This window comes from Centroberyx affinis, unplaced genomic scaffold, assembly GCF_046629955.1.
Source record: "Centroberyx affinis isolate AG114_WGS23_722 - 3 ecotype Tasmania unplaced genomic scaffold, CSIRO-AGI_Caff_v1 ptg001688l_1, whole genome shotgun sequence".
Lineage (NCBI taxonomy): Eukaryota > Metazoa > Chordata > Actinopteri > Beryciformes > Berycidae > Centroberyx > Centroberyx affinis.
Window position 1 is genome coordinate 304,231 of NW_027280106.1, and position 14,642 is coordinate 318,872.

General features: G+C 43.2%; 1 protein-coding gene across 1 annotated transcript; it reads left to right on the top strand.

Moving 5' to 3' along the window:
• Positions 1–1,719: 1,719 nt before the first annotated feature.
• cherp (calcium homeostasis endoplasmic reticulum protein) lies at positions 1,720–14,134 on the top strand. The gene is made up of 20 exons (XM_071528552.1): positions 1,720–1,862; positions 3,149–3,322; positions 5,578–5,616; positions 6,538–6,707; positions 7,383–7,520; positions 7,657–7,808; positions 8,333–8,444; positions 8,748–8,837; positions 8,922–9,123; positions 9,232–9,401; positions 9,499–9,759; positions 10,271–10,478; positions 10,595–10,878; positions 11,005–11,138; positions 11,682–11,768; positions 11,858–12,004; positions 12,197–12,313; positions 12,414–12,508; positions 12,852–13,037; positions 13,196–14,134. The coding sequence occupies exons 1-20, from the start codon at positions 1,838–1,840 to the stop codon at positions 13,231–13,233; spliced, it is 2,829 nt and encodes a 942-aa protein (XP_071384653.1). The 5' UTR covers positions 1,720–1,837; the 3' UTR covers positions 13,234–14,134.
• The last annotated feature ends 508 nt before the right edge of the window (positions 14,135–14,642 follow it).

The window sequence follows — 14,642 nt, forward strand, 5'->3', positions numbered from 1 at the left end:
CACTGTAAAGTTTACTTAAAATGAATGATGAATATGTGAATCTACCCATCGCTACAGTGTAGGTTAAAACAAACTCTACAATGTATTTCCAGCTATGATTTGACCCCAGTCAGATATATACATGTACTGTATATAAAGAAGCATGTTATTGTCTCTTCGTCTTTACACCAGCCACCTTGGTACAGCAGGACTCTTATGGTAAAGATGTTGATACAGTTTATTATACAGTTTGTTATTGATAATTATCTGGTTACTACTGTATGCCCAACTGTAAAACTCTGATGCTAGTTTGTCTTTTGGGAAAAAGATTGCTCTCAATTACATGCACTGAAAGAAAAGACCAAAAAAAAAAAAAGCAGTCCAATATGGCCTTCTACATTATTAAAATGATGAATAACCCACATGCTTCATTTGTAGGACTAGCAATTAGCGATGGGATGATATATTGAAATTCAGTATATCGCAATACAGAAACGTGAGATAAAAATATCGTCCCATTCTTAGACTCTTGATCATTGCATGTGTACACTTGCTTGATTGTGTGTGTGTGTGTAGTCTTCTACTCACATTAATCCGGGTGGCCTGCATCAGGTCCAGGACGGGCAGGATCTTGGTCCTGTAGCTGTCACATGACACCCGAGTTTCCGCCTCTTCGTCCCGTCGCCGCCCGGGATTGGACGGCGTTCCTCTTACTCCCGCATCTTTGTCAAAAACACAAACAAGGTTTTAAGCTGTTTTGATTTCTATCTATCTATCTATCTATCTATCTATCTATCTATCTATCTATTTATCTATCCATCTATCTATCTATCTGTCTATCTATCTATCTATCTATCATAAAATGTTAATGACCTGACCTGACTTTGAAATTAACATAATAACAGAATAAGCTCTTCCATCTGTATTTTTAATGACCTAATCTTTCACTTAATTAAAATTCCACTGGAGAAACAGTAGCCTCTAATTGAGTCAAATATGTCAGTGTTCTTTTTATGCCTATTTGGAGATCATTGAGATTCCACCAGCGACGCAGATGAGGTTTGCCAAGACCATAATGAACTCAGACAGTCTTGCCATCGCTAACCCTTGTATGCCACAGGCCATGTAAGTGACTGATGATTTATAATACTATAGTCGACTCAGTAGAATCCCCAAGCCTTATGAATCGCCATGCAAATTCGAAGAGTGCTGAAAACTGCGATGCATAGGGGCTGGATACCAGGCTAATTAAGTCTAGCATAGTACTATAAAAGTTTGATTACTTTGCTCTGGAGGTGAGTCATAAAACTGTGCTATTTTGTATATATATATATATATATATATGTGTGTGTGTGTGTGTGGGTGTGTATACACATACATTGTACACATATACAAAGTTTATTATTAATTAGTGCACTGTCTTTGCTTGTTCTTCCTGCTTTAATGCTGCAATAGGGGATCAATAAAGTCCTATCCTTAAATCATGTATTTTATAGATGTTTTTTGCATATTTAAGCATCTATTGTGTCGGATTTTTTTTTATGTTCAATCTGTTTTTGGAGATTCACGTAAACTGGTAAACGGTTTGTTGTATTTGAATGTTGCATGTTGAGGGGATAAAAAAAAGACGTTGAGCTGTTATCCTCCGCCCAACCACAGGTGGCGCTGCAGATAAACGGCTACTTTTTTTCGTGGCGCTCTAACCCTTACGCTTGTATAGCACTTCCGGTGTACATTGATTTGGGAATGCAAGTATTTTTTAGGACAATTTTATAATATTCGAATAAGTGAAATACATATACTTCACTTCTGGAGTGTCTGTTAAGGTTCAGCGTGTTCGCTGTAACTGAACACAAACATGGATATCCCTAAACCTCCTGAAGGTGAGCACTGCGCAGTGTTACTTGATTTTCATTGAACGTTAGCTTGCTGCCATGCTACTTGGAGCTGCTGGCTACCGCTGCTTTTAGCATTTCAGCTAGCTAGCTAGCTGTTTAAACTGCGTACTTTTAAAAAGACTTTGAGTACAGCCACGCACCTAGGTAATATGATAATTGATAAATCACTGAATGCGTTATGTTGCGGTTTGTGCTTGTGAACAGTCATTTCGTTGTTCATTTAAGAATTTTAGCTCTCAGCCCTCATTCATTTCCCCTTGGGTTTGCTGCTATTCTGCTTTCCCTTCATTTGCTGTTTTTGGTGTTATCAAATCCCTGATAAGTCACATATGAAATCAATGAAATGGGATTTGTTGAAAGGAGGTTTGTTGAAATGAGCCACAGCTAATTATGTTAAATGTTCAAAACCACTGCTTCTTCAGTTGTTGTTCTGGTTGTGCTGTTGACAAAACAACTTCCACCTTGGCATCAACAAACAAATCCTCTATCTTATCAGTCTTTCCTTCATATAGTGATTAGTGACTAAACAGGGCTAGTTAAACTCTTCCTACCTGCCTCAGGCTACTCCTAAGTTGTTTTAATGTCTCTAAGAAAATAAAAGTATGTTGTCCCAACAAAAATGATTAGAAATCAGTAGCATGAAAACCAGTGCTTTTAGGAAGGCAGAGGGGATAATGTTGCCAGAGTAATATGTTTTGCATAGGGATTGAATTAAGATTCCTTAAGAGCATAACAACAGTTTATATGATCAAATACAATGTACTTGTAAAAGATACAGCATATTTAATGTAGGTGGTCAGAATAAAAACACTTAAGTGGACCATCTAGTGCTTCCTCTACATACATTTTTCATTCATATCCGTTGTGTTAAAAGCATGAGCACTGCCAGAGAAAGTGTCAAATTTAGTAAGAGATCATCATATTTTAGCCACGTTTCCCCAAAACATAAACAAATAATAAGATCATGTGTAAAATTAACTCTTTTATTCCACAACAAAGTACATTATAATATGTTATATCATATTCTAACAGTTTTGTGATATAGCACTACAGTCAAACCTGAACCCAAACAGCGACAGATGTTCAGCCAAAACCAGAATTATCCCCAACCACTGACTTCTACATAAAAATATAGGTGAAACACAGCCACTCAACTGTTTACGAGGCAAAGAAGACCCTGGAAATTTGTTGCTGTCCTTTGTTCTTCATCTGTTTCCTGTCACTGATGGACTGATCACCACCTGCTTTTATTTTTTTTTTTCCTGGTGCAGATCAAGAGCTGAGGAATGTGATTGACAAGCTGGCCCAATTTGTGGCTCGAAATGGGCCGGAGTTTGAAAAGATGACGATGGAGAAACAGAAGGACAACCCCAAGTTCTCCTTCCTCTTCGGAGGGGAATACTTCGGCTACTACAAGTGCAAGCTTGCTATCGAGCAACAGCAGCGTATGTAGTTAAAGAGACAGTCCACCCCAAAACTGAATTTGTGTAAAGATATCTGTGTGATCTGGGAGCGTTCATTAATGATCATTAGTTCTGTCCCTCAACTAGAAAGCTGAGAGTCATGGCTTGAATCAACAGACAAAATCTGTAGCTGCCTCGTGCACAATGATTTTTAGTGACTTTGTGTACTGAAAGTTAGTCCCTTCAGCTTTCCACTTCCAAAAAATATTATTCCACGGGTCCAAGAGCTTTCAACAGTATTCAGCGGGATTTAAAAATAGTGAAATATAGCCTGCATTTTCATGAAATGGAGAAAGAACATTTTCTGCTATCATTTTAAATTTGACATTTATTTGATGGGTCAGTATGCTGTCTTTACATATAACCAACTAGTTGCCTGCTGAATGAAATCATAATAATAAACAACTACAATTGGAATGTACCTAATAAGAAGTAACCGTCCTATAAGCTGCCATAAAAATGTAGTTCATTTCAACAAATGACCTGCATGTGAGTAAATCAAAGATTTACACAACAAATTCAGGTAATTGAAACCAAAATGAATCCACATCACAAAGTCCATACAGTTGCAAATATGGAAATGTAGTATTTCTTCAACCAATAGATTAGATTGCTGAAGTCATGCCCCATATAACCAATTAATCAGAGGGCAATATTTTCGCCAATCACAACACCTTGAGCACCTTCATCAAGAGAGTCTGGGCTCTGTTTTGGAAGACACTCCTGTTGACAAATCTAGACTGAATTGTCCAAGATCACAGGAATAACATGAACATGAATGTTTTAGAGTGGATTTTCCCTTTTGTTGGTAGGCCTTCAGAGCCTCCTCTAGTAGTGTCTCTACCAAGCCTATGTTTAGTCACACTCTTCTAGTTCATCCTGCAGAGGCTAGCTTAATGTCTACTAACACACTTCAACTTTGGTCTGCAGCGGAGCAGCAGTACAACCACAAACTACCATTCATCCAACAGGCTATGTTTTCACAGCAGGCACAACCGGAGCTTACCAGACCTGAAAGGAAATGTATATCACTTGGGACCGAAGGCGCCACTTGTTTCTTTGAAACAATAGCCCAACTCTGTAATCAGTGGTGTTGGAAACAAGATCCAAAACCACATAAACACTGAACAACATGACTCAGTGATATAAACACTGGCTAGTCCTTTCTGGCCTTATAGTGGAAACTAGGCTATTGGTAGCCTAGGCCTAAAAATTTGGCCTAGCTTATAATTTAACTGTTGATATGTATTCATCCAAGCCTCTTCTGGACCAAGTGAAATGTTCTGTGTGCTTATATACCTGTCATAATTGATACAAGGAGGCCAGACCTGAATGCTTTCTGGCTTGCTAGCTAGGACCTATGCCAGTAGCTAATGTAATGCCACTGAAAATGAGTATCTCCACACCTAAGATGTCTTTGTTGCAGGCGCAAAAGCAGAAAATATCAATAGATTTAAAAACAAAAAAAAAGAAGTCCGTGCAACGACTGCATTGCAAATCACCACTGTATTTATGACAATAAACACACGTTCACCCAGTGAGGAACACGTTCAATAAGTCACCAGAAGTCCATTCATTTCCTATAGAGCTGAGCCACCGGGGAAACTCAGCCCATGTGTGGACGGTCGACGAGCTTGTCGGCTGAGAAAAGTTGGCCACGGATGAACCTTCGCGGTCATCGGCTGTCAACAGCCAATCAGATTTCCATACTTCCTTATCTCCCTACCGATATGATTTAGTTTCATGAACAATAGCTCTGCCTGGCAAGTTGATTCAAGCCATTCAAACTTTTATTTCAAAGACTACAGGAATAAATGTCTTGGAGAAGAGTTGCATCCATCGTTGAGGTTGATGGTAAACACGGAAGTCATTTTACTGATTTTTTTTTTACTGTTTGTTTTCTATTAATTGTACTTAATTAACACTAGTTAATTTAACAAAACAATGTAACATTATGAAAGGCAATACCAAAACCTTGTAGCTGCACAAGACCACTACATAGATGGAATCAGAGCCTCTTGCCCTACCCACAATCTGTCAGGATACAGCAACTATCAGCCAAATTGCTGACAGTTTGAACGCACAGTAAGGTTTTAGTCAGTGGACCATTATTGGCACACTCCGATGATGGTCAAATTACCAAAACTAAATACAGTGTTCTGCAGTGTTGCATTGAGTTCTTCTCTCACTCATGTAATGCCACTTAAATGCATTAAAGTTTGCTTTTCTCCACATAGATCCCTCTGCCCACGATGGGGAGGAGTATAAGGCTGAAGGTATTTATTTGGAACCAGCTTTGTCAGATGAATTTGACATAACAGTTGGAAAGTCACATTTTGTTTTTGCACATTCTGCTGCCGGACATTATCACACCTATGCTTGAAAGCTTTGGTTTGTTTTCAGTTGCATTTTTCATGTCAGTATGTTTTTTCTTTTTGAGTTTTGACTGTTTTTGAGCAAGATTGAAGATATCTCAGGGATATCTAATCGATGGTGCTGATTAAAGATGTGCTGAACGGCTCCTCCAGCCTGGTCACTTGTCTTTGAGCAAGGCCTTGTTTGATGTATCAGACTCTAAATTGTTTCTGCTTGGGATTCAGTGCGGCTGTTAAGGGCTGCATGATTTTCACAAAAATCAGGGATGTTGGGGTCATTATATAAATCCATGTGCACATAGGTTTCTACATAATTTCCCTCTCCGCTCTTTGAAAAAAATGTAGGGGTGGAGTGCAGGGGGTTGATGAGGATATGATTTTCTGTGTTTAAGTATAATGAAAGATTTGGAGATTTGGAAAATTTCAATGTTGCAATTTGGATATTTTAGTTTTTGCCCTACTGTAGTTGTCTGGTCTAATGTGCTCTGTTTTTGGAAACCTCGTTGCTTCATTATTTTCTGGTTTTGTGTTGCAGCTGCATGTACAATGATTTCCCTTTGTTCACTATTCTGCTTTGCTCCTGGAAAATGTCATCTGCTTGCTGTATATAAGCCTATTCACATCTTATTTGACTTTGATTGGAAACAGCTTGTTTGGCACTGAAAAACGACATCAATTCTGCCTTAACATGATACACCCAATACATCTTTCTCTACATCAGCTCAGCACTCGCACAACATCAAGCCTTTGAATACCAGCCCTGAAACCTAGGCTTTGCCACGCCTCCATCAGGCGCTCACCCTCGCCGCTGTTGTTTTGCAGACATGTACAACCCGGGAGCCAAAGACGTGGTCGATGTCCCTCCTCCGGTGATGCCCATCATCGCTCCGCCTCCCATCCCTCCACCGGCCACGCCCTCTGTGGAAGAGCTCATCCAGCAGAGCCAGTGGAATCTGCAGCAGCAGGAGCAGCATCTGCTCACACTCAGACAGGTACAGAGCCGGCTAGACAGTATTTTTGGTTTGAAGCTGCCCATATTCAATATCACAAATTACAAGTATTCACTGTTTCCCCCCCCCCGAATTGTATTCTTGTCAGGGTGGAAAAACCGCTGAAACAGCATTTAGACCATTTTTGGACAGTAAAACTCCATTGAAACCCCAGGACAATAATAATAAACATATTCATGCATTGTTGGACAACACTGACATTTTAAATTGGCTTGATATATCGGTCTAACTGTAGTGCAGAGGACATCTTCCCCTTAGGGATTAATTTTTTCCCAAAGATTCACACTCCCAGGAGTGTAACCTACAGGAATTCCCTTTAAAAATAAAACAGTATTTCAGTCAGTGTACCTTTTATATACTGTGGATAGGAATAGCTGCACAGGGCAGTTTGGGGAATCATGTAGAATAAATTCCTTGAGTTGCAAATGAGCATGAAAATGTAGATATTAATGAGATACTGACACTTTTGATAGCCATTCTATTTATTGTTTGCCAGACTGTGAAGCCCACAGTGACAAGCATCGCACACTAGGCTGGCTTGGCTACTGTTGTCAGAATTAATAACTCATTCTTGTTAGGAGGTGTCCAAAGTGTTGAGCTGAGTGAATGATTGATATGACTTGACTGATCCATTTTTCTCGGCCCTTCTCCACGTAGGAGCAAGTGACAGCAGCCATAGCTCTGGCGATGGAGCAGCAGACCCAGAAACTGCTGCTGGAAACTCAGTTGGACGTCTCGGAGTTTGACAACCTGCTGCAGCCCATCATAGACACCTGCACTAAAGACGCCATCTCTGTAAGCCCACAGTATCACAGATTGATTTTTGAGTGTTGCCACTGGTTATGTGCATAGATTCCTAAAAGGGTGCGACTCTAAAATGATCTCCCCCACCATAACTCTCTCTCCCTGTGCGTGGGTCTCTCGTTCTTAGGCTGGTAAGAACTGGATGTTCACTAACGCCAAGTCTCCACCGCACTGTGAGCTGATGACGTCACATCTCCGCAACCGCATCACCGCTGACACAGCGCACTTCGAGCTCCGCCTACATCTCATCTATCTGACCAATGACGTCCTCCATCACTGGTAGACATGCATAAATACACACACACACACCTAATATCTGAGTCAGTTCAGTCCTAATCTCAGAAAAGCAGAATAATTAAGCAATAATATACACAAGGGAGTGCTATGTTGTGGTTTTTGTCATTCATGTGCGTTGGAGTGTTCTTGTATGTTACTGCTTTTATACGACATTTAGAACATTTTTAAAATGGTATCAAACATTGAACAAACAAGGGTGTATTTTGGCCCTCTGCCAACAGAAATGTCGTTCCCATTGCTAAGCAATAAACATGGTTGTCGGTTGCTTGCTTGCTTCATACCATTGAATGAAGTGAACAAATTAAATGTAAACAAGGCGGAGTGATACTGTACAATGGGTTATAAGTGCTCATGGTACGCCTCTTGTCTAATAACAATGTGTGGTCAGAAACAAATTACCTTACCTTATCTTTTATTTACAGTGGGAAGGTTGAGGGAGAACACTGTTTCAGCAGCTCATTATATTCCTGTTGTAACGCGTGCTGTGTTGTATTGTGTCCTCGCAGCCAGCGGAAGCAGCAGCGGGACTTGCTGGCAGCACTGCAGAAGGTGGTGGTTCCCATCTACTGCACCAGCTTCCTGGCTGTAGAGGAAGACAAGCAGCAGAAGATCACCAGGGTAAACAGGCAGAAATTATGGAAACAGCATGGGACACTAAAACTCTCCACTGAAACTCATAATAAAACATATATATGTATACTTACCAGATGTGATTTTTACCAAAAGGCCCATATTGGCCCTGTATATCGGCAAACCCATGCCTCAGTCTAACCCTAATAAACACACAAAACAAATGGAAAACAATGGAATAGCACTGTTAAGTCCATGTTCTGTAGAATCATGTTTTTTTTCTGGTTATTATTGTTGTCCCTGAATCCGAAGTTCTTTTTTCCCTCTTTCCCATCCTCCCTCCCTCTCCAGCTGTTGCAGCTTTGGGAGAAGAACGGCTACTTTGACGAGGTGACCATTCAGCAGCTCCAGAACCCAGCACTGGGCCTGGGCCAGTATCAGGTGAGAGGACCAAGGCTCATTGAGGGTCATTCCCTGTTAACACTGCTCCACTGTCATTTTACTAATCTTTTGCCTCTCTGCCAGGCGTCTCTGATAACGGAGTATGCGGCGGTGGTGCAGCCGGTCCAGCTGGCCTTCCAGCAGCAGATCCAGTCCTTGAAGACCCAGCATGAGGAGTTTGTGACCAGCCTGAAGCAGCAGCACCAACAGCAGCCTCCTGCCGCCGTGGGACAGCTGGCTACCCCTGCTGAGGCTGACAAGGCCTCACCCATGCCCTCACAACCTGGTGAGAACACACACACACAAATTTCACAAAATATTTTGTGTGTGCATGCATGTGTGTTTGTGTGCATTTGTGCTGTAACGTATTGGTGTTTGTGTGTGTTGTGAGCAGCAGATGTGAAGGCCTCCATGTCAGTGTCAGGCCCTCCTCCAGGGGAGTTTGACGGAGCCTCGTCCAGACAGCAGGACCCCAGCAACCCCAGCGGGCCCCCAGACATCCCCTCCTCCAAGCCCACCTGGTACGACCCCCAGCACATGGGCCCCTGGAACCCCAACCAGCCGGTAAGAAGCTGTTCCAGAAAAGCTGTGCCGGAAAGGAAAGTGTGTGGACTTGGACAAGAAGCCGCTCTCATGTCTTCTGTTACCTTTCTTCCCCCAGCCTCCCTTTGACCCGAACCAGCCCCCGCCCCCTTGCCCTCCCTGGAACAGCCACGAGGGCATGTGGAACGAGCAGAGGGACCCGGGGAGCTGGAGCGGAGGCCCGCCCCGGGAAGGAGGCCCCTGGAGCGGGCCGGGCGGCTCCGACCCCGGCCCCCCGTCCTGGAACTCCCAGTACGACCAGCAGCCGCCGTGGGGGAACCAGCCCGACCAGCCCCCGCCCTGGGGCCAGAGGGAGCCCCCGTTCCCCCCGCGCATGCAGGTACGTGGTGGACGTTTGGTTTGGTGTGCCTTCTTTCTTTTTGCTACAATGTAATGTAACATCATGAGAATGTACTAGATATTTGACTTGGTGAGTTATTAAAGTTCCACTCGTGAAATTAGGTTTGGTGCCTTCTGTTTTGCCTCTGTTACCCCATTACTGTTTTTATTTACATTTTGATTATAGACTGAGGAAAATTTCTCAGTCCCACATTGATTTACTGAGCTTTCAATACAACTTACCTTAGGTGACATTTATCCTGTTATCTTTCCCCTTATATCCTCTTTGTCTATCCTCACCTTCGTTTATTTTAATACCTGTATTTATTGTATTGCTATCTACATCCTACTCTCTACTTATTGCTATTTCTACATCCTAGTCTTGGTTTGTTGATTTTATGACTTGACCTGCTCATGCAAGGATGCTATTTCCCCTCGCAGATCATTAAAGTTCCATCTCTCTCTCATTTACATGTCGACTGTATGTTTCTACCTCAAACCCCTTTCTGCAGAGGCCTCCCCACTTCAGAGGGCCCTTCCCTCCCCACCAGCAGCCGCCTCCCTTCAACCAGCCCCCTCCGCCGCCCCACAATTTCGGCCGCTTCCCGCCACGCTTCATGCAGGAAGACTTCCCCCCCCGACACCACTTCGACAGGCCGCCGTACCCCCCGCACCGCTTCGACTACGCCCAGGGAGAGTACCCCGGAGGTGCGGACAGAGGTGGAGACTCATAATTAGTATCCGCACTTTAGTAGAGCCGTTTTGAGCAATGCTTTTCATTTCTGCGGTTACGTTTCCTTGTGTATTCCAACCATTTAACCATCTCTGTGTTCCAGACATGGGTCCTCCTCCCCACCACCATCCCAACCAGAGGCTCCCTCCCCCGGGCATGGGGGCGGAGCATCCTCCCTGGGGTGGTGGTGGTGGTGGCGGTGGTGGTGGTGGCGGTGGCGGCGGCGGCGGCGGCCAGCACCCGGAATTCGGACCGCCACCCCACGGCTTCAATGGCCAGTCACCCCACATGCGTCACAGGCAGCCCCCGGCCCACGACGACCCCAGTCTGGTGCCCAACGTACCCTACTTTGACCTGCCGGCCGGCCTCATGGCTCCGCTGGTTAAAGTAAGTCACAAAGATATCAAATGGACGCAGAATTTTACTGATTCAAGACTTCCAAAGTAGCTTGTAGGATAGAGAAGACTGATTCTCGGCTGTTGATGTCCTCTCTTGTCTTTGTGCGTTGTCCAGCTTGAGGACCATGACTACAAGCCTCTGGATCCTAAAGACATCCGGCTGCCCCCTCCCATGCCCCCCAGCGATCGGCTACTAGCAGCTGTGGAGGCTTTCTACAGCCCCCCGTCCCACGACAGGCCCCGAAACAGGTACACACTCATACACCAAGGCTGCAAGATCAACTAGATTCAAACTGAAGGTGTGATTTGGACACGTGCAATATCTAAATTGCTGAAGACTGCAGTTGATATGATAGTTGTTCAGGGTATCCGCCGGTCCTTAAAAACTCTGAAATGATCTAAATAATAAGGCCTTAATTTATTAACATGTTTTTTCTATCGTACAATTGGACATCATGTGTTAATTTGGCCTTGAATTAAATTCAAAGTAACTGACTTTAGTTTGACTTTTTGAAACCTGCAGATACCCTGTTCTCTATTTTATTGTAGCCACATTAAAAATGTCTTAAGTCTTAAATTTAATCAATGAAACTTGCAGACACCCAGTTATTGAATATGTCAGCTGCCAGTGAAGGAGCACTGGTCTTCAAACAGGGTTTCAGTAGTTGCCTAGCACCAGCAATAGCCACAAGCAGTGCTTCAAACAGGCATCTGTGTGGTGCTGCTAGCTATAGAGAGAGGTGGCCGCTGGACACAAGGCTTACAGCTGGCTGTGGTTTGTTCCTCTACCAGTGAAGGCTGGGAACAGAATGGCCTGTACGAGTTCTTCAGAGCCAAGATGAGAGCCAGGAGGAAAAAGGGACAGGAGAAACGCAACAGGTGAGCGTCCTCTCGCTCCGTATCTCTTTCTGGCACATTCACCGTTCACATCTGCTTTTCATCTAACCCTTTGCTCTCCCACCTCCCAGTGTGCGCGGAGGCAGTCGGTCCCGGAGTCGGTCTCGCAGCAGAGGGAGGTCGTCGTCTCGCTCCAGCTCTCACTCCTCCAAGTCCTCCAGGTCGCGCTCCCGCTCTTCCCACTCCCGCAGCCGCTCCCGCTCCTACTCACGATCCAGGTCAGTAAACACACACAATGATATGCACAAATCTACTTGCGATTCAGCTTTGTCTAAAAAAAAATATGCCAGCTGCAGTACCTTTCCAGTGCCACCGCCTTCCATTGACTTTCATGTAAAAAAAAGGCAATGGCAGTGTGGAAAAGGCTGAACAGCGACTATGCCTCAACCCCTCTCTCTCTCTCTCTTTAGGTCCAGGAGTAGATCCGGGTCGTCTCGGAGTCGCTCTCGCTCCAGATCCCGTTCCCGTTCTCGCTCGCCCGCCAAGAGACGCCGCGGCGCCCCCAAATCCCGCAGCACCTCTCCACCGTAAGTCCTCTTGACTGTTCCCCTTCTCTGCTTTCATCACGGATCTGTTATATACGCTGTGATGCAGTGTCCATCATTACTCCTCCTGGTCTCTCCCCAGCTCCACGTCAGGTCTGGGTGCCGCCCCCGCCAAAACTATTCCCGACACCAGGCTAGGGGAGGAGAACAAGGGCCATCAGCTGCTCATGAAGATGGGTATGCCTGTGTTTCCATTTGTTTTCTTGCAAAATGTAATATTCCATATCATGGGAATTTCACTTTTTCAGGCTTAGATTTTAAGAGGGGGGATTTTTCACTTTCTAAGCTATTTTGTCCTTATCTGGCATCTATGAAAACCTCACCTCTGATTACTATAGCAAAATGGTAATGACTACACATTTTCAGTTTTTCACTGTTACTGTACTAAAATATGCAAGCAAACTCTCCATCACCTTCCTTTTTAATATTTTCTTTAGGATATCATGTTTGTTTATCTTTTTTGTAACCAATTTCCTGCTTTCCTTCCGTTCTTCGTTTTTGTGTCGTCCTGTGTGCGTAGGCTGGAGTGGTTCGGGGGGTCTGGGGGCCAAGGAGCAGGGCATCCAGGACCCCATCAAGGGGGGAGACGTCAGGGACAAGTGGGACCAGTATAAAGGAGTGGGGGTGTCACTGGACGACCCTTACGAGAACTACCGCAGGAACAAGAGCTACAACTTTGTTGCCCGCATGAAGGCGCGCGAGGAAGGTGCGACATGAACAGTCTTACACTAACTTCTCTGTTGTGACTTTCCATCTTTACTTTCCATCTCTTGACATTGTTGAACACTGTTTAGATTACAGTCTATCAGATGGAATAATAATTGCACAACAAAATGTAACAATAATAATTCTCTTTTGCTTCAGTCAATCGGGAACCTCAGGAGGCCCCTCCCGCCGAGTGATGTCATCAAAATGCGTCAAACAACCACCTCCCTACCCTCAGCCAGGATCCCTCTGTCGCCGTCTGTTTTTTAGACCCGGAACACCAGCGTTGTTGTCAGCAGTCCCAAGTCCTTTCTCATTCCTCAGAAATCAATGTGATCGGTCATACCTAGCACCGCCAAACTAGTGAAGCAGTACAAACTCTTTTCGCTCTCTGCAGGATCAACAAAGTGTCCAAACCCGGGTGGCTTCATCATGGTTTTTTTGTGTTTTTTCCATAGACTTTGTTTGGCGTGTAGAAATAGTGGAACAGCATAGTCAAACGAAAAAAAGATGGTCCGCACTTAAAACGTAGCATCTAGGATTCTCTTACTTACAACTTATTTTTATTTATCAATCTCAGTGTGCAGGCTCATTAAGTAAGGCTGACATGGACTTTGCCTAAACGTTTGTGTGTAGAATTGAAATAGAAAAAAAGTGAAATGCTGTAAGCCTCAATACAATGCTTTTGATGTGGACCATCTTTTTTTCATTTGTGCACACACTGGCCATAACTGAATGAGGAAGTATTTGATTTTAAATTCAGTTGTACACACCTCTTTTTCATCCGTTGCTTCTCCCTCACGTTGTTCCATTAAGACAAAAAAACAGTCATCACAGAACAGGGAACGGTGGCTCTTCTTTTGAATGTTGTTGTTTTTTCACTGCTGATAATAATTGTGATACTTTTTTCATGTCATTTCTTCTCATGCAGCAATATGCAAGTCGTTGATTTAGTTGTAGTAGTTGCTTTTTGTATATAAAAAAAAAATAAACCCCACAGAACAAAAACAGTCACAAATATGAAATAAAATCTCTCATTTCATATTAGTTTCTCCTTCACAAAAAACAGTGTAGAGAAATAAATGAATTTCAGCATAACGCTCACTGTCAAATGTGTGTTCTTTGATTACTTTTAAATTGATAATGAAAAAATTTATTCAGCTGACATTTTTCCCATCTTCAATCGTCAAATCCAGTTAGTGATCACCTACATTGATATTTGATGTCATAATAATGAAAATGCCATAATATGCGCCATTTTTAACTATAAAGGCTGCTTATATTACACTGCAGAATACATACAGAACACAGACTAAATTGGACAGTGTACAGTTCACCTATATTGGACAAGATGTATGTCAAAACTACTGTATTTTCACAACACATTAACATTTATTATACATTATTATTCATTGGACACTGTACAGTTTACCTTACAATCAAAGGTAAACTACAGTGTTCAATTTATTCTACAAATATCACAGTATTACAGTATGACTTTGAGGGCCTGCCATGACTTTTCTTAAACCTGTTTAGCCTATGTAGTCCAAAAACACTGTGCAGATTATATAGTTGCATGTTGTTGCTTAATTTTTGTGTTTTTTGT